The sequence below is a fragment of the Henckelia pumila genome, chromosome 4, assembly GCF_033568475.1.
Source record: "Henckelia pumila isolate YLH828 chromosome 4, ASM3356847v2, whole genome shotgun sequence".
In the NCBI taxonomy this organism is placed as follows: domain Eukaryota; kingdom Viridiplantae; phylum Streptophyta; class Magnoliopsida; order Lamiales; family Gesneriaceae; genus Henckelia; species Henckelia pumila.
In genome coordinates, this window is record NC_133123.1 from 103016917 (window position 1) to 103037155 (window position 20239).

At 40.9% G+C, this 20239-nt stretch overlaps 2 protein-coding genes across 6 annotated transcripts; both read right to left on the reverse strand.

Annotated features, from left to right (window-relative positions):
- Positions 1 to 1619: 1619 nt before the first annotated feature.
- Positions 1620 to 14204, reverse strand: LOC140864710 (uncharacterized). 4 transcript variants are annotated; one of them, XM_073269035.1, is made up of 6 exons: positions 13906 to 14204; positions 6130 to 6346; positions 5835 to 6034; positions 5626 to 5738; positions 5114 to 5207; positions 1620 to 4579 (listed from the first exon to the last, which is right to left on the reverse strand). In XM_073269035.1, the coding sequence occupies exons 2-6, from the start codon at positions 6332 to 6334 to the stop codon at positions 4556 to 4558; spliced, it is 636 nt and encodes a 211-aa protein (XP_073125136.1). In that variant the 5' UTR covers positions 6335 to 6346; positions 13906 to 14204; the 3' UTR covers positions 1620 to 4555. The 4 variants fall into 4 exon arrangements, with proteins under 4 accessions (XP_073125136.1, XP_073125135.1, XP_073125132.1 ...); XM_073269034.1 differs by lacking the exon at positions 1620 to 4579 and having other exon boundaries at positions 4607 to 5207; positions 6130 to 6343; XM_073269031.1 differs by lacking the exon at positions 1620 to 4579 and having other exon boundaries at positions 4607 to 5207.
- Positions 14205 to 16511: 2307 nt separating this feature from the next.
- Positions 16512 to 20039, reverse strand: LOC140863779 (uncharacterized). 2 transcript variants are annotated; one of them, XM_073267431.1, is made up of 6 exons: positions 19001 to 20039; positions 18688 to 18908; positions 18004 to 18223; positions 17415 to 17500; positions 17184 to 17275; positions 16512 to 17095 (listed from the first exon to the last, which is right to left on the reverse strand). In XM_073267431.1, exons 1-6 carry the CDS (start codon positions 19094 to 19096, stop codon positions 16866 to 16868), a joined length of 945 nt encoding a protein of 314 aa, XP_073123532.1. In that variant the 5' UTR covers positions 19097 to 20039; the 3' UTR covers positions 16512 to 16865. The 2 variants fall into 2 exon arrangements, with proteins under 2 accessions (XP_073123532.1, XP_073123531.1); XM_073267430.1 differs by having other exon boundaries at positions 16512 to 17101; positions 19001 to 20038.
- Positions 20040 to 20239: the final 200 nt, after the last annotated feature.

Below are 20239 nucleotides of genomic sequence, written 5' to 3' on the forward strand. Positions count from 1 at the left end.
CGTCTCCATGCGGTCTAACCAGTTCTCCGCATCCTCCGGAGACTCACCTCCAACTAAGGGCTTAGGACCCATAGCTAAGAATCGGCGCACAGTGAAACGCTCGTCGTCATGGTGACGATGACGCCGTTCTCGACGAGGCTCCCGGTCGGCATCACCCCAACGCCCACCAACACTGCCATGAGAACTTCGGTCGTCACGATTTGACATCTACAAAAATACCTCAAGATGAGACTAAATCCCAAGAATTCTTTTGCATGCTCTGATACCATAAATGTAGTGACCCTAACCCGGATCACCTACTAAACAGAACTTAGGCATGCAATTAACTCAATTAAACAGATATCAGAATAAAACTGCGGAAACCATAAATAGTTTACAACCCCAAGTAAAGGAATCTGTAATTTATCCAATAATATACAACCAAATCGAATAGCTGTATCAACCCAAACAACAGTAATAAAACCTAAACGAAGCTCCAGCTGGCCAACCGCTGACTAGCCCCTCCTGGATCCACCCTCCTCGTCCAATCGCAAACCTGCCCCATGGAATAGGGTGTCCAGAAAATACAGAGTACGAGACGTGAGCATAAAACGCTCAGTGCGAGAGTATGAGTATACATGCATGCAAAGTGAACTCCCTATAGACTCGAGGTCAAGGATCAGATAACAGAGACAGACCGGGCCTTGGTATGTAGCACGCTGTGCCGTCGCTTCAGGAGGTGGCTCCCATACCGAGATAACCGTGGATACGCCGGACCCAAATCGATGGAAGTCCATCCACTAACAGGATAGGGTACAACCCTACTAACAGACATCTCGAAGGAGATACAGCAAGATGCAAATGAATGCAGCATAATATCATGGCATATAAATCATGCAGTCACATAATACATGCATACTCAGTCAGGATATCTCGAACAGTACTTTCGTACCTCAAAACAGTGCAAGCTCTACCAACTCTAGGTCCACGCCTATAGTCTGCTCTACACTGCCAAATGATACTACTATCATTAAAGTGCTCTAAAAGCCTTAACTAAGTTATTGCATACTCCTAAATATTTAAGGAAGCAAAAGCTATACCTTCGTCCGTCGTTAGCCCTTTGATGTCGATGCCTCCAGAACTTGGGCACAACTCCGCTACGACTACTGAATGCCTTGCCGACCTCCGGACCAAGCCTAAGAAGACTAGAACAGCTCCAAAAGGACTAGAATGGAAAGGAGAACTTGGAATTGGCAATTTGAAAGTGAAGCCTCGGCCTTCTATTTATAGACAACGATCGGAACTTTCGATCCTTGATCGGAACGTCCGAACCTCGATCGGAACGTCCGATCCTGCCATCGGAGCTTCCGAAGATCCTGATCTGCCACGTGTCAAAATATCACTTGTTGACTTCGGATAGGGGTGATCGAAGCTTCCGGTCCTGATCGGAGCTTCCGATCCAACCACACGTCATGCCTGACGTAATAACATCGGTGCCTCCGATCGCTCATCGGAGCTTTCGATCCTGTTCGGAGCTTCCGATCGTGACTTCGGAGCTTCCGATCCGTTCGATACCCAATTCAATTAATTAGCATTAATCCTTTAATTACTGATTTTGGTTACGGGCTACTACATCCCCACCTGCCTCCAACGCCTTACAAGCCTTTAGAGCTGATACCAGAGGCATAAGGGGTCGCGCTCCCTCACCATAGAAAACCCAACTACCGCCCTCAACCGGATGAAACTGAACAAGATTTTGAATAACAGTCCATAGTAGCTCGATAAGAAGTCAAAACATCGATACCCAACATACAGTCAAAATCATCCATCACTAGAATCATAAGATTCTCCATTAACTTAGAGCCCTCAAATTCTAAAGAACAACCTAAGAATAAATGCTTGGCCAAAGGAAATCTATGGAGCATAATAAAACATGCCAAAATAAATGAATGCGATGCACCAGTATCTATGAGAAAAAAGGTAGGAATTTCGCACAAAATAAATGTACTAGGGATAAACTCCTCATTCTAATTTTGAACCTGAACTTGGCTCAGAGCAAAAACTTGTTTGAGAATACGTGGCCTCTGGTTTGTTCTCCAAAACGATTGTGCAGATGGACTTTGTGGAATCGATGCTTGAGAACCCGAGTCAAATGCTGATACTCCAACCATATGTGGGAAATCCATCTTCATGTGAACCATCTGGCCACAACGAAAACAAGCACATCGTGTTCCAAGACATTTTTTTGTAGGATGATGTTCCCCACACTTCTCGCTCTATCTTATCTTCTTCCCAAAATGGAACACACCTCTACTAGAACCTGAACCTGAAGAAGAAGACGCGCCATAATTTTTGAAAGACTGGGCTATAGGCTCCAAAGAGTTACCGTGTCAGAAAGAGGATAAGCTCCTGTTACGCTTGATATTGTTCTCCACCTGTCGACATCCGTTAACCAATACTTCATGCGACTTTGGATCGTCGCAGATATCCACTAGGTTGTGAATCTTTGGATTAAGGCCCTACAGAAAATGGTTATACATTGCCTTGGAGCTAGTAGCAACGTACGGGCAATACGGTAATAGGTCAAAGAACTTCTGCTGGTACTCTTCTATCGACATGTTGTTATGCCTCAAGTTAATCAGCTCGTTTGTCATTGTCTACCAGAGTGCTGGCGGGAAATAAAATTTCCTAAATGCTTCACAGAACTCGGCCAAAGTAACTACGCCTCGCTCGAATATTAAGGGCACCGAGGTGGATTTCCACCACTTTTGGACACTCCCTTCCAAAAGAAAGTTATTGGCCTGCATCTTTTGTTCATCAGTGCAGCGATACACTTGGAAGCAATTCTCCATCCTCTCTAACCATTTCGTTGTGACATCAAGAGTCTCGCTTCCCTTCAATTACATAGGAGCCATCTGCACAAACTTGCACAAGTCCAAGCAGTGTCTGTAATCCTTGTGGTGACGGCACCCACTATGATCCCTCTCCTTATCGTCTCCCTAGGGTTCATCGAAACTACCATGGCTCTCGTCTCCACATCCTACCATCTATAAAAAGAAAAATAAATTTAACCTCAAAACTGTTTTCCTAGATCTCAAGTCTCAATGCATGCTCTAATACCTTTAAATACAGTAACTCATTCCAGAATCACTAACTAAGCGAAGAATAAGCATGCAGAATAAATTGAAACACAATAATAAATTAAACCAATGTAAAATTAAATAATCAACTAAAACTACCGGCAAGAATACAACATACACTAAAACAAATGTTGTTAAATTTTATAAAGCCCCGTCGAAAATAAATATTAAATTTCACTAAGGGAAACCTGGTACAGTACAATCCATCCTACTGCAGCTCAAAGACCGCTACCTCCCGGTCCATCCAACCTAAGTCTTTTTCCATAGAATGGGGTGTCCAAAACCCAAACCGAGGACGTGAGCTTACTATGCTTAGTACGAAAGTATGAGTATACACATGCTATGAATGCTAATGCAAATGAACGGGTACCAAAAACCTATAGCGGAAGAAATATTGCTCAAACAAATGGTGTCATAGTATGTAGCACACTAGGTTGTAGCATCAGGATGTATTCCCATATCATAAGAAATAAATGGAAATATCTTGACCTAAATCCATGTAATCCAAAACCTCGGGGATGAGAAAACCCTCTACTGGTAATATCAACGTATAGGCTCAATGTGATAATGCATGCAGCATAATAATCGTGAAATAATAAATGCACATAAGTCATGCAACATAAACTATTCAAACATAGAACATGCATACTCAACTAGGGTATCTTGCATAGTTGCTACAACTTAAATTATAATTCATCCAAGTGTAGGTTGTCTGCAAGTAATATACTCGTGAATACAAGATCGATTCACAGAGAGGATGTTGTAAGTTTAATTTTAGCAATAATATATTATAGATGAAAATATTATTATAAAACATCAAATACACAAATTATAAAATTGTCAGGGCTTCAAAAGTTTATTGTTGGTTTATTTAAAATTGCTTAACAAAAATAAATAAAAGACACTAATATAAGAATAAACATAAAAGAACAATTAAATATTTAAACAAATATATCATATAATATAGTTCCCACTATATTAATATCTGATTAACCGATATTTAATACATGGTACCCATAATATATATATAAATGCATAAATATAAATTGACATAAAAGTAAATGTTATATCAAATCACAATGAATTCATGTGGCCGTTACAAGACACAATCATAGGCCTATGTTGACAGGGCATAAGAAAAACACAGCTGCTACTACACAGTATAAACTTAGTAAACAAGTGATGGATTATCTGGGGATCAAAAAAACACAGTTTCTAGTAGAAACAGATTACTATCACAATGCCAATTGCTGCACCTTAAACATATGAAATGATTATTTTGAAAAACACACAAAGCACGTGTTCCTTCACTTTGTCTTGTTAGCCAAATAGGCTGCAAAAGACGTCAAAAACTCAAAAAATAATCAACGATGGTCGATGGGGGCAATATAGCAACCAAAAATACCCAAATATTGTCAACTGACTAGCACTGTTCTTCATAAAGTTCTGGATCTGTTATCCTAAAGAATCAATCCAAATCAACAAGATGCATTAATACAAATTGGACAATGCTCGAAATTTAGGGGAAAAAATTAGACTATATATTTATTGCATGGGATTCTGTTCAGTGTAGCAGCAGCAAATGGGACTTACTCGGTAAACCAATTATATATATTTTAATGAAGAATCTTACATTAACACAGAGTACATATAGCTCAAAATGGGACTTACTCGGTAAACCAATTTTTGTTTTTTTTAAAAATGAAATCTATCACTTTTTTTTTTCTATAATGATCTCATATCAAGAAAAATCTTTATAATAAAATTAAGCTGAAAGGGACTCACCTATTTAATCACGACAATGCATAGTACTTACTATGAAACATACTTCAATAAATTTGCAATCTCTACCATCATATAAATTCATTTTATTGAAATAATAATATTCAACTTATATGCATAATAATAATAAAGAGATTTGTTAAAGAATTATCTCATGATCACAAACACATAACATTATACTGCTTTTCTACCAAGACCAGATCTATAGAGACCTTTTGCCATTGATATAAAATGTCAGTATGCATTTGTTTCTTGTAAATTTGAGAAATTTCAAGAAATTTGTGCAATCCACTCTCTACAAGAAACCTGGAAACACAGGCAAAAAAAAAATAAGTGAGACCATATGAGATATAAAATATTTACATCTTGAAACTTTTGAACCAAAATCCAGAAAACAAGATGGGAGAGTCTCTCAAACTTGTTACTCACTTCACAGTTTATCCTAAAACCAATATGAGAAATCAAATGTAATCCACCATTTCAGTTATTATATGATACCATACTGGCCTAATGTTATCTCCCTTAGCAGTGATTATCATACTTATCTCTCAGAGCTTTAGTCATGGACTGGAAACCCCCCGGGGTCGTGGACTACAAATTAATAGCTATATTCGGGTTGTGAATGCTTTGTCAGAGGTGTATCCAGCCCATTTCTTCTTTTCTAGAACCAGAAACTTTGGCCCTATACATATCCAAGTGAGAACAGGTTTTTTTGAATGGATACCTATACATATAGGCATCGATCAGAAACAAAGTGTCGTTGGAGTCCACGAGGCACCCTTCACTCACCCAACAGTCTCCACAAGAATCCAGTTCATAACCCTCTAACCTTCCTTCCTAAGATCATATATTTGATAAGTCGCTATTGTTATTTTCGTCGTCGTCGTCTTTATTTTGCATTCGAGGAGTTGTTATAGCTGTACATATACATACCTCAATGTAGTTCCTGAATACCTCAATGACCTCAGAGCCTTTGGCCTTGGCGTATCTAAGCTCTGTAACAATGTTTATTCTCAACTCCACTGATTCCAGTGGCTCTTCCAAATCTTTTATTAGACTCCCAATGCCTTCATTTGATCCTTCAAGCTTCATCTTAACCATTTCAATGATGATTTTTACGACCATATAAGCACCTGAAATAGAGGGCACCATATAAAACAATCTTTGTTTTATGCGAAATTCGTGTAAATATAAATCCCATAGATGTAAAAGAATCAAAGAGATTTACCATCATCAAGAAAATGATTCTCTTTGAGGGCACCATGGCCTGAAGTTTCCATCATCAAATGAGCCTCAATTCCATCCTTATTAAGCTGAACGCCCTTATCAATCACATTCATGTAGCCAAATCTATACAAGCAATGCAGCCCTCCTCTGTCCGTGATAAACCTTGTCAAGGCCATGCTCGTACGTGCATCGGTTACGATAGTCATGCTCGGGTGCTCCTTGAGAATAAACAAGGCAAGAACCAACACACAAAGGAGAATACAGGCACACAATCACCAAAAACGCCTAAAACCAGAAAAGTTTCAAGCCAGTATACCTCTAAGCAGCAATGGATATGTCGAGTACACTATGAGAAGCATAAAACCAAACACCTTGCGGGCAGAAGTATGTGATTACATTTAAACACAAATCGGCAAAAACTAGAATGCGAATGATATAGAAAGTGTAGTGACCCTTACCCAGATCACCTACTAAACAGAACTTAGGCATGCAATTAACTTAATTAAACAGATATCAGAATAAAACTGCGGAAACCATAAAAATAGTTTACAACCCCAAGTAAAGGAATCTGTAATTTATCCAATAATATACAACCAAATCGAATAGCTGTATAAACCCAAACAACAGTAGTAAAACCTAAGCGAAGCTCCAGCTGGCCAACCACTGACTAGCCCCTCCTGGATCCACCCTCCTCGTCCAATCGCAAACCTGCCCCATGGAATAGGGTGTCCAGAAAATACAGAGTACGAGACGTGAGCATAAAATGCTCAGTGCGAGAGTATGAGTATACATGCATGCAAAGTGAACTCCCTATAGACTCGAGGTCAAGGATCCGATAACAGAGACAGACCGGGCCCTGGTATGTAGCACGCTGTGTCGTCGCTTCAGGAGGTGGCTCCCATACCGAGATAACCGTGGATACGCCGGACCCAAATCGATGGAAGTCCATCCACTAACAGGATAGGGTACAATCCTACTAACAGACATCTCGAAAGAGATACAGCAAGATGCAAATGAATGCAGCATAATATCATGTCATATAAATCATGCAGTCACATAATACATGTATACTCAGTCAGGATATCACGAACAGTACTTTCGTACCTCAATACAGTGCAAGCTCTACCAACTCTAGGTCCACGCCTATAGTCTGCTCTACACTGCCAAATGATACTACTATCATCAAAGTGCTCTAAAAGCCTTAACTAAGCTATTGCATACTCCTAAATATTTATAGGAAGCAAAAGCTATACCTTCGTCCATCGTTAGCCCTTTGATGTCGATGCCTCCAGAACTTGGGCACAACTCTGCTACGACTTCCGAACGCCTCGCCGACCTCCGGACCAAGCCTAAGAAGACTAGAACAGCTCCAAAAGGACTAGAATGGAAAGGAGAACTCGGAATTGGCAATTGAAAGTGAAGCCTCGGCCTTCTATTTATAGACAACGATCGGAACTTCCGATCCTTGATCGGAACGTCCGAACCTCGATCGGAACGTCCGATCCTGCCATCGGAGCTTCCGAAGATCCTGATCTGCCACGTGTCAAAATATCACTTGTTGACTTCGGATAGGGGTGATCGGAGCCTCCGGTCCTGATCGGAGCTTCCGATCCAACCACATGTCATGCCTGACGTAATAACATCGGTGCCTCCGATCGCTCATCGGAGCTTCCGATCCTGTTCGGAGCTTCCAATCGTGCCTTCGGAGCTTCCGATCCGATCAATACCCAATTCAATTAATTAGCATTAATCCTTTAATTACTCAATTAGGGTACGGGCTACTACATTCTCCCCCACTTAAGATATTTCGTCCTCGAAAACAGATCTTAAGTAACGAATGCAAAAACAGAAATCAGAAACATTCTTTATTCAAATCAAACTTTTACAGAGTTTGCAACTGAATACAACTTAAAGAATGAAATCAAAACAACTCAGGATGGTCTTTACGCATCCTGTCCTCAAGCTCCCAAGTAGCTTCCTCAGTGCCTCGGCACTGCCACTGAACTAAAACCAAAGGAATGACTTTGTTCCGTAAAACCTTATCCTTATAATCTAGGATACGAAGAGGTTTCTCAACATAAGTCAAATCCTTGTCTACCTGAACCTCAGACCGCTGCAGAATATGAGATTCATCTGCCACATACCGTCGTAACAGAGATACGTGGAACACGTCGTGAATACTGGATAGATGTGGTGGTAAAGCTAGTCGATAAGCCAAATCGCCAATGCTCTCCAAGATTTCAAACGGACCGATAAATCTGGGAGACAACTTGCCCTTAAGGCCAAATCTGAGAATCTTGCGGAAAGGTGAAACTCTCAGAAACACTTTCTCCCCGACCTCGAACTGCAAAGGCCTACGCTTGGTATTAGCATAGCTGGCCTGACGATCCTGTGCAGTCTTAATCCGTTTCTTGATTTGGTCAACAATGTCTATCGCCTGCTGGATAAACTCCGGTCCCTCAGCCTGTCTCTCCCCCACTTCTTCCCAGAAGAGTGGAGTACGACAACGTCGCCCATACAACGCCTCAAAAGGTGTCATCCCAATACTAGTGTGATAGCTGTTGTTGTAAGCGAACTCGATCAACGGCAAATGATCCTGCCTGGCTGAACCAAAATCCAAGACGCACGCTCTAAGCATATCCTCTAACGTACGGATAGTGCGCTCTGACTGACCATCAGTCTCCGGATGATAGGCTGTACTCAAACTGAGAGTAGTACCCATCGCACGCTGAACACTCCCCCAGAATCTAGAAGTAAACCTGGGGTCCCGATCGCTGACAATGTTCACAGGCACTCCATGAAGTCGAACGATCTCCTGAATGTACATCCGTGCCATGCGATCCACAGAGTACTCTCGGCTATAGGCAATGAAATGCGCTGACTTGGTGAGTCGGTCCACCACAACCTAGATAGCATCACAGTTCCTCGGGGATACCGGCAAATGGGTCACAAAGTCCATAGTGATAAACTCTCATTTCCATTCAGGAATAGGCAGACTGTGAAGCAATCCTCCAGGTCGTCGGCGCTCTGCCTTGACCTGTTGACACACCAAACATCTCGAAACAAACTGATAAACACTGCGTTTCATTCCCTTCCACCAGAAATGAGTACGTAGATCCTTGTACATCTTGTTGCTCCCAGGTTGAATACTCAACTTAGTGCGATGCGCCTGAGACAAAATCTCCTCTCACAACTCTACATCCTGCGGAATCACAAGCCTACCAGACAAACACAGAAAGCCATCTGACTGATAATGAAATCCAGACGAGCTACCCTCGTTAGCTAGACGAGCTAAATGCTGGGTCTTTGAATCAGACATCTGAGCATCTCGGATCCGCGAATACAAGGCTGGCTCAGATAATATCGCAAACATCTGGATACTCTGCATACCTTTCTTATGCTTGAAGGTATAACCTGAAGTACAACAGTCACTGATCGCACTAGACATAGAACAAGTCTGAAGTGCGGATAGTCGCACCTTGCGACTCAAAGCATCAGCGGTGAGATTAGCAGCTCCCGGATGGTACTTAATCTCGCAATCATAGTCCTTAAGCAAGTCCATCCAACGTCTCTGCCTCATGTTCAACTCCGCCTGAGTGAACAAATACTTGATACTCTTATGGTCGGTGAAGATCTCAAATTTCTCGCCATACAGATAATGACGCCAGATCTTCAAAGCGAACACAATGGCTGCTAACTCCAAATCATGGACAGGATAATTGTCCTCGTGAAGCTTCAGCTTTCTAGAAGCGTATGCGATCACATGCCCATTCTGAGTCAGGACACAACCTAACCCCTGAAGAGAAGCATCTGTGTAAACTACATACCCTCCAGATCCTGACGGTAATGCCAACACCGGCACAGAAGTCAACCGCCGTTGAAGCTCACGAAAATTCTCCTCGCACTCGGAGGACCACTCGAAATCCACACCCTTGCGGGTAAGCTGCGTCAACGGTCGAGCTAACTGAGAAAAGTTCAGAATGAAGCGACGATAATACCCTGCTAGACCCAGAAAACTACGGATCTCAGCAACTGTCGTCGGACGCGACCAATTAAGTACCGCTTCAATCTTGCTTGGATCAATAGAAATCCCCTCCCTGGATATGATATGGCCAAGAAAGACCACTCTATCCATCCGGAACTCACACTTGCTCAGCTTGGCGTACAACTGCTCATCTCGAAGAGTCTGCAGTACCAACCGCAAGTGAGAAACATGCTCTTTCGTATTACGTGAATACACCAAGATGTCGTCAATGAAGACCACGACAAACTTGTCCAAATACTCCTTGAAGACACGGTTCATCAAATCCATGAATATAGCCGGCGCATTAGTCAAACCAAATGGCATCACTAGGAACTCGTAATGCCCATAGCGAGTACGGAATGCAGTCTTGGCTACGTCCTGATCACGGACTCTCAACTGATGATACCCAGATCTCAAGTCAATCTTGGAGTAAACTGACGTGCCCTGCAGCTGATCACAAGTCATCAATACGAGGCAACGGATACTTGTTCTTCACAGTGACTCGATTCAGCTGCCGATAGTCAATGCACAGCTGCATCGACCCATCCTTCTTCTTCACGAAGAGAACAGGAGCTCCCCAAGGAGATACACTAGGACGAATGTACCCCTTGTCCAAAAGATCCTGTAGCTGATTCTTCAACTCACGCATCTCTGACGGAGCCAGACGATACGGTGCTCTAGAAATAGGCGAAGTACCCGGCATCAACTCTATGCCAAACTCGACTTCCCTAGCAAGAGGAAAACCCGGAATCTCATCAGGAAACACATTTGAAAATTCATCCACAATAGGAATGCTCTCTATCCCAAAACTCTCAGCGGGCAAATCAACTGCATAGATAAGGTAGCCTTTCCCGCCAGACTCTAGAGCTCGACAGGCTCTCAAAGCTGATACCAAAGGCATCGGGGGTCGTGCTCCCTCACCATAGAAAAACCAGCTCTCACTCCCCTCCGGATGAAAGCGTACTAATCTCTGATAGCAGTCCACTGAAGCTCAATAGGTAGTCAACACATCTATTCCCAGAATGCAATCAAAGTCGTCCATCGCCAGGACCATGAGATTCGCTAACAGAATGTTCCCTTCGAACTCTAAAGGGCAACCCATCACTAGACGCTTAGCCAAAGCAGATTGGCCCGTCGGAGTAGAAACAGACATCACTACGTCTAGTGCAATGCATGGTAACTTATGCCTCTTAACAAAACGTGCAGAAATGAAGGAATGAGATGCACCAGTGTCAATAAGTACAAGAGCAGGTATACCATAAAGCAGAAATGTACCTGCGATGACTTTCTCATTCTCTTCCACAGCCTGATCATGTCTCAGGGCAAACACCTGGCCAGAAGCTCGTGGCTTCAAATGAGAACTCCCAGCAGACTGTCCCTGCGACCTCTGCTGTACGGTGGCCTGAGAACCCGATCCTGAACCAGATCCAGAACCGCCTCCCCCAGACAGTGGACAATCCCTCTAGATATGACCAGTCTCTTCACAATGGAAACAAGCTCCAGAAGCTCTACGGCACTTGTCGGATGGATGGTTCTTCCCACAGTGATCACACTTGTCCTTCTTACCGTAATGGACAACACCTCCAGAACCAGAGGAAGAAGAAGATCCAGACTTCTTAAAAGTTTGGGCACGGGGACCCAAAGAACTAGCAGGCCTCGACTGAGGGAAAGACCTGTTCCGACGAATGCTGTCCTCTGCCTGGTGACAACGGCTCACCAAACCCTCGTAGGACATGTCGTCGCCAACCGCCACACGATCATGGATCTCAGGGTTAAGGCCCTGAAGGAACAGATTATACTTCATCTCTGAGCTATCAGCAATCTCGGGGCAATAGGATAGCAGATCAAAGAACCTCTGCTGATACTCATCAATAGACATGGCTCCCTGTCGCAGACTCAGTAGCTCGCCTGCCTTCGACTGACGGAGTGCAGGAGGAAAATATCGCTTTTGGAAAGCTGTGCGGAATTCGGCCCAGGTGGCCACTCCTCTCGCCGCAACAAAAGGTGCAGAAGTAAACCTCCACCACCTGCGCGCACGCCCATCCAGAAGATAGCCAAGGGTTTCCACCTTCTGCTCATCGGTGCATTGGAAAGTCTGAAAAGTCGTCTCCATGCGGTCTAACCAGTTCTCCGAATCCTCCGGAGACTCACCTCCAACTAAGGGCTTAGGACCCATAGCTAAGAATCGACGCACAGTGAAACGCTCTTCGTCATGGTGACGATGACGCCGTTCTCGACAAAGCTCCCGGTCGGCATCACCCCAACGCCCACCAACACTGCCATGAGAACTCTGGTCGTCACGATTTGACATCTACAAAAATACCTCAAGATGAGACTAAATCCCAAGAAATCTTTTGCATGCTCTGATACCATAAATGTAGTGACCCTTACCCAGATCACCTACTAAACAGAACATAGGCATGCAATTAACTTAATTAAACAGATATCAGAATAAAACTGCGGAAACCATAAAAATAGTTTACAACCCCAAGTAAAGGAATCTGTAATTTATCCAATAATATACAACCAAATCGAATAGCTGTATAAACCCAAACAACAGTAGTAAAACCTAAGCGAAGCTCCAGCTAGCCAACCACTGACTAGCCCCTCTTGGATCCACCCTCCTCGTCCAATCGCAAACCTGCCCCATGGAATAGGGTGTCCAGAAAATACAGAGTACGAGACGTGAGCATAAAACGCTCAGTGCGAGAGTATAAGTATACATGCATGCAAAGTGAACTCCCTATAGACTCGAGATCAAGGATCAGATAACAGAGACAGACCGGGCCCTGGTATGTAGCACGCTGTGCCGTCGCTTCAGGAGGTAGCTCCCATACCGAGATAACCGTGGATACGCCGGACCCAAATCAATGGAAGTCCATCCACTAACAGGATAGGGTACAACCCTACTAACAGACATCTCGAAAGAGATACAGCAAGATGCAAATGAATGCAGCATAATATCATGTCATATAAATCATGCAGTCACATAATACATGTATACTCAGTCAGGATATCTCGAACAGTACTTTCGTACCTCAATACAGTGCAAGCTCTACCAACTCTAGGTCCACGCCTATAGTCTGCTCTACACTGCCAAATGATACTACTATCATCAAAGTGCTCTAAAAGCCTTCACTAAGCTATTGCATACTCCTAAATATTTATAGGAAGCAAAAGCTATACCTTCGTCCGTCGTTAGCCCTTTGATGTCGATGCCTCCAGAACTTGGGCACAACTCTGCTACGACTTCCGAACGCCTCGCCGACCTCCGGACCAAGCCTAAGAAGACTAGAACAGCTCCAAAAGGACTAGAATGGAAAGGAGAACTCGGAATTGGCAATTGAAAGTGAAGCCTCGGCCTTCTATTTATAGACAACGATCGGAACTTCCGATCCTTGATCGGAACGTCCGAACCTCGATCGGAACGTCCGATCCTGCCATCGGAGCTTCCGAAGATCCTGATCTGCCATGTGTCAAAATATCACTTGTTGACTTCGGATAGGGGTGATCGGAGCCTCCGGTCTTGATCGGAGCTTCCGATCCAACCACATGTCATGCCTGACGTAATAACATCGGTGCCTCCGATCGCTCATCGGAGCTTCCGATCCTGTTCGGAGCTTCCGATCGTGCCTTCGGAGCTTCCGATCCGATCAATACCCAATTCAATTAATTAGCATTAATCCTTTAATTACTCAATTAGGGTACGGGCTACTACAGAAAGTTAACAGCTCAAACTCAGCATTGACTTACCAGCAGGTTCTTAACGAGCTCAAGATTACCATTACAAACAGCGACGAACAACGGCGTGACATCAGTCCGGAACTCGTCGTAATCGACGCGCACCTCGCACGGTGACTCCTCGAGCAAAACAATCTCGGTCTTCTGGATCCTCAAGCACACAGCACCAAAGTAGTTGACATCTACGGACGTATCGAATTATTTCGTTGGCAGCAGCTCTGGGCGGTGGTGGACGGCTGGAGTTGTATCGGCGGTGCTAAGGTTGAAAGGAAGGGGATGGATTTGCTTTGATTTTACGGATCGTAAGTTGAGAGCTAGATAGCTATAAAGGTTAGAAAGAGTTAAACAATTACTTCACCACTTATCATTAAAAATTTTATTTTCTCACTTTTTACTTCATCAAAAAACAAATGCCGAAGTAATATGTTCCCAAAAGTTAAGTGAAGCCCGTGTTTTTGTAAATTAAGAAGTAAAATGTGTGTTTTTACTTCGCATATGTTATTACTGAAGTTGATTATTACATATTACTTCGTAATTAATAATTTCCGAAGTAATTTGTGCCGAAATAAAATGCAAAAATTCTACTAGTGCTCCCGAACAGTGTTACAGAGTTGGATTAGATGGAAAATCGACAATGGACATAATATTAATGTTTGGTCCAAACCATCACTGCAAAACTCTGACAATATGTACATCAAAATGCCGATGCACACTAATTTGGAAACTTTAACAGTGAATGATCTTCTGATTCCAGGGACGAATACATGGGACAATGAGCTCCTACAGGAAAACTTTGTTGCTAGAGATGTTATGGAGATTACAAATATTCCCTTCATTTTAAGTTATTTTTCCGATATGCGAGTTTGGCACATTAGTAAAGATGAGAAGTACACTGTGCGATCTGCATACAGAGTCATTATGGAGATATTGGTGCCGCGTGAAGAACTAAAGGTGCCATGGGATTGGAGCAGGTTATGGCAGCTAAAGCTCCCACCAAAAGTGAAAATGTTCTTTTGTCAAGACTGTAGAGAGTGCCTACCGATGCGGAATAGATTAAACTTGCGAGGTATCTCTGTCCCTTTGACTTGTGTGATATGTGGTCAGGATATTGAATATACATGCATGCATTAATATCTTGTGCCTACGCCCATGACCGTTGGATTCATGCTGGTATTCTAAACTTGGTGGACACATATTCGAATTCATCGGAGAATTTCTTTGATTTTGTTTTCAATTTCATGGTTGTATCAAGTGAAAATATAGTGGGAAAATTTGTTATGATCTTGTGGAGTGTATGAAAACAACGAAACAATAAATTGTGGAATGATTCAGTTCAAATTTCCGATCAAGCTACATTTTACTTGATCTTCTCTTTTTTGTGATTGGGTTGAGACTAAAGAACGATCTAACACAAATGTTCGAAGCCAGCAATTTCAATATGTTGCCACTAGAGGAGCCGAAAAAACTGAAATTCGTTGGAAACTACAACCATATTCGTTTGTAAAATGCGATGTTGATGCAACATTCCTAAACAGTCAGAGAGTAGTAGGTTTTTGCATGGTGATACGTGATGAAAGAGGAAAGTTTGTGGCTGCTAGAACTATTTTATCATAAGGCTTGCTTAGTGTAAGAGAAGGGGAAGCTATGAGGCTACTAGCAGCAATTACTTGGGTCAGAAGAATGAGCCTATATCTAGTCATCTTCAAAACCAACTCCGAATGTGCGGCTGATGCGATTAATGGATTTGTAGATGATTATTCGGAGTTCGGAGATATAGTTCGAAGATGCAAATGGCTGATAGCTCAGGAGAGTCACTACTCTATTACCTGAGACAAGCAAATGAATTAGCTCATAAGTTAAATAGAAAATCTTGTTTACACCATAGTTCATCTACTTGGTAGTCACTCGCATGTTTATAGGATGCGTTACTTAATGATGTATCTTTGTTTTCATGAGCAATGAAAATTCACCATTCTAAAAAAAAAAAAAATTATTTAGGCAAAGTCATTACACGAATGACAAACAAGATAACGTCACGTTGCATGGATGTATTCAACCCTTCACTTGCATTAATGCGTTAGCTTCTGTTTAATTCATGTTCATGAACGAATAATCATTGTGATTTTTTTCGTTATAAAAATAAAATTTAGTTTTTTGTGATACAATTTTATAAATTTTTATCCGTGAAATGACTTGATTTAATTTATATTTACAATAAAATAAATTTTTTTTAAAATAATATTTTTTCATGAGTTGGGTTATTTAAAATATCCATCTCACAAAATTTATGTTAGATGATCTAATAAGTGTTTTTGCAAAAATTTAGGCCTAACATTCAAACAGATTTGTAATCATTGGTTTAGAATCCATAATTTCAAATCCCTTAAATCAAATAATCATTTTAATTGGATTAAAATCGAGGTCAACAGAAAGGAAGCGGACAATCTACAAGGTGTGAAGCGTGAAAGCAGAGGATTAACATGGGTGATAGTTACACACAAATAAATATTTAATGACAAGGTAAAACTGTCATATAAGATTAAATTATTTTTACATTTATTTATTAACTAATCAATCAACCAAACATTTAAATAACTATATTATTATTTATCCAACAAAATAAAATATTTACCATTCCCTTTTATCAATCATTGCATTATCCTTATCAACAAAAGTGCACTTTGCTAAAAAAAATAAAAATGCTATATTTCGCAAGCAAAAAGCTTCACAAGCATTACACTCCTGTACAGTACTACTTTCACAACACACTCACACCGGATAAGAAACATTTCTTTCTCATTAACAATCAGCTAGAACTCCTCTTACTTCATCTAATTTCGATCTTGTTCTGGTAAACTCGAAAAACGAAAGGTCGTTTGTTCGCTTGTCACGCTCTATACATAGTGCTAAAGCTGAAATTAGACATCCGGATAACCGAAGAAAACCACCCTGCAGGCTGTTTGCTAGAGTTCTCAGCCATTTCGAATTCCCATGAAGTAGTTGAAGTCGTGATGTTGGACCTGTAATTGCTTTAGCCACGAATCTGCGATGCTCACAAGGGACACCAGTTTTTCTTGGTCCCGACCACTCTCGCCCGAAACCCAAATGTCGCCTTGCATCTTATAAGTAGCTAAGCCAAATGGAGGAAGGGATATGGTCTCCCTTTTTTCATTTCTTCTGTTTTCAGAATCATCTTCAGAATCTGTATCTGTGTCTCATAAATGTGAATGACTCATACGCAAAAACTCAAATGAGGATGAGTTCAATAGAAGTTAGAACCAAGCACCAACCTCGAAAGGAAGAAGAAATTGTGTGGTATGTGAGAAAGCACGTTTGGAAGTCTTTAATTGTTCTTCCCGTAGGAATGTGATAAATCGGGTACCTGGATTTTTATCTTGGTTAGTTTGAACAATCTCTAAATCCCATTTCGATATTTCTTCAATGCGAACACTATCAAAAGATAATGGAAACTAAAAACAAATTAAAGTAACATCTAGGGAGAAGGCTGGACACAGACTAACCATGCAACAGCCATCCAACTAGCGGGTGAAAGATCGACACTTCTTAACGACTTTAATCCCGGATATCTTTGAGCTAAGCTACGAATCTGAATGGCAAATAGTCAGATTTCAACATATGGCTAAGATTCATAGGTTAAATCAGTAATAATTATATGGAAGTCATGTTTAATATTGGAGCTAACTTGCCGCAAAGAAAGGAAATATTTGTAAAACCAAAGCAATAATATGTGTCGGTCAGAACCATAAAATTCAGTCCAAGTGTAAGAAAGAAAAGTTTTTTTATTAAAGCTCAGAAGGGGGGAATGTAGAATAAAGTCACCTAAAGCCTAAAAATGGCATATATTCCATGTCGATTCATTTTCAAAAGTCATATATTCCAAATCTTCTAATTTGATGCCTATAAAACAGAGACATAAATTGATTCTATGATATCCTGTAAAAATAAGCTTCTCTCTTTTCAATTTGTCGATATTTGCTGTCATTTTCTAACAAGGAATCTTATGAATCGGCAGAAACTGGAAGAATCGTCGGTAAATATATATCCAAATTTAATCCAAAAAGCGCTAAATTAAACAAAAACTTATATTACCTTGTCCATTAGTGGCACTCTTCCATAAGGAGAAGATGTCTCAAAGTACTGAAAGTAAAGATTACCCAATCTGTCATTCATATGGCAGAAGTTATCTGGCTCAAACAATCCATCCTCGGAAGAACATCCGTCCCATCTCGACAGCTTTTCACTCTCGCTCTCGTCACTGAACGAATCACTAAAGGAATTCCGCGTCTCACTTAAGGATTCAGTCTCTTCCCTAAAATCCAGCCATATATCATTAATTATATCACTACAACAAGATTATAGATCATTTGATTCATTTCACAATTCTAAGACTTGTAGCCCTCCAAAGGTCTCAATTCTTTGTTCTGATTATATTAGCAGAGGAAAAAAGAAACACATCGAAAGGCTTAACAGATCCATGCCTACTCAATCTCAAACCAGAGAATTTAATTTATATAGAATTACTAGTTAAAAATGAACACTTTTGGGAACAAGACACTAGATCTTTGTATCATAATCATAGATAACAAATCCAAGATTGCACAAACAATAAATTAAAAATCACACAAGACAAATACCAAATACTCAAATAGAGAGCTTAGAAGCATGAAAACATCAGACTCGAAGCAAAAATAGCATGTGAATATGTGATCAACTCATTTGTCAAGACAATACAAGAATAATCAAATTGCTGGTGGAATCTGGAAACGACAGTACCTTAAACAGTTTGCAGATGAATTGCTAGTGAAAATTTGGATTGCTGAGAGATAAGGCACAAAATACTGGACTAACTTTTGGCCAGTATCAGAAACGATTGAAACTCCAAGCCCACATGCACTCCATTCATCAAAACTATCCCAAAGATCACCCAATGTGAAGTAGTCAATGTTTTCCCTACCCCAAGGATGCCATAGCTTATTAAGCTTTCTCATCTCATTCTGCATGAGAAAACATCATTCCAGTATCATACCCAAGATTTAAAAAATATATATATATATACACACACATAACGAAGATCAAAATCACAAACCTGGGACAATAATTGAGATGGAACCACGGGTGTCATGCAATTCAAGAAGCGTTCGAGATTGGTTTGTTTTGAAACCTCCTTGTCAAAAACCAACATGATTTTCTCCAAACCAAGGGAAGGGTACAAAGAGGGAGAGAGAGAGAGACTTTGCTCTGGCTCTCTCTTCGAAACAAAGAAACAAATGAAAGGAGACAAATAGAAAGGGAAAAAAAGGGCGGAATTTGTTTGGAAAGGAAGAGAGAAATTGAAGGGATTTTCTTTTTTTTTGTTTGGAGTGGAGAGAAAATGGCAAAAACCTGTCTACGAAACAAAGATTACTATGCTTTGACGTTTGGACAAACTAATGAAAAACGTCACAAAACTATTTTATCACTTTCCCTTCTCTAAAAAAAGTAAAACACCAAAAATTCCAAATTCTATCCGATTTCGGATTGCCGGGAAAACCGGATTCAGGCAAGATTCTCGCTCCAAGGTCGAATCCCAAAGAGAATATCTATGTCCAAAGAAAGCTCGGATTTTTTTCTTCAAAAAAATTGCCATCCACCAAATTCCATAACAATCTAAAACAAACCAATAAAGCTATTCGAGATAAAACTCAAAAAACAAAAGAAAAACCAAACACCCTTCCCACTTTTTCCCACGATTTCCAGTTGTTTGCAAGAACGGTGGACGGATAAAAACTGGAGGAAGTAAGGGTACAGAAGCTTCAGGGAGACGTTAGTATCACGCCAAGAAACACAAAGCAGACGGTTTGTGAGCCAAGAAAATGACAATCACCCGGCTCCCTTTATATCGGATTGTCGACAGAAATCAATGGTTTTTGATGAAAGGGAATCCACTTTTTCTCAAAAAGCAAACATCTTTCTTCCCAGAGTTGATTTTACTTTGACAATCGATTCGGTCACACCTGAAACTCAGACGAATATGTGTGTGATGAGAGAGAAACTGAAGAAACCATTACACCGGAGCACGAGGAGAAGATGTGGGAATGTCGCATTTAATGGACTTCTAACATGTGTTCATCTGTTTTTGTAATCTTGCTCCACCGAAAGACAGTACCATTTAACTCTTTGAATTTATTGAATTTTTTTTTTTTTTTTTGAGAAAAGAATTTATTGATTTTGTTTACTTGGTTTTCTTCAAACGTTTTGTACAATATTTTTTTATTAAAAAATAATAATATCATATTTTAATTAATTTGATTTATATTTAAAATAAAAAAACCATAAATATAACAGT

What these genes read in the sequence shown, in the direction of transcription:
- LOC140863779 (XM_073267430.1), bottom strand. Translation starts at nt 19,096, where the DNA reads ATGTTGGTTTTTGACAAGGAGGTTTCAAAACAAACCAATCTCGAACGC. An exon ending in CATCTCAATTATTGTCCCAG is followed by an intron (nt 18,909 to 19,000) that starts GTTTGTGATTTT and finishes TTTCTCATGCAG; the next exon opens with AATGAGATGAGAAAGCTTAA. An exon ending in AATTTCTTCTTCCTTTCGAG is followed by an intron (nt 17,102 to 17,183) that starts GTTGGTGCTTGG and finishes TATGAGACACAG; the next exon opens with ATACAGATTCTGAAGATGAT.
- LOC140864710 (XM_073269034.1), bottom strand. Translation starts at nt 6,334, where the DNA reads ATGACTATCGTAACCGATGCACGTACGAGCATGGCCTTGACAAGGTTT. An exon ending in GAATCATTTTCTTGATGATG is followed by an intron (nt 6,035 to 6,129) that starts GTAAATCTCTTT and finishes CCTCTATTTCAG; the next exon opens with GTGCTTATATGGTCGTAAAA. An exon ending in TATTCAGGAACTACATTGAG is followed by an intron (nt 5,739 to 5,834) that starts GTATGTATATGT and finishes ATATGATCTTAG; the next exon opens with GAAGGAAGGTTAGAGGGTTA.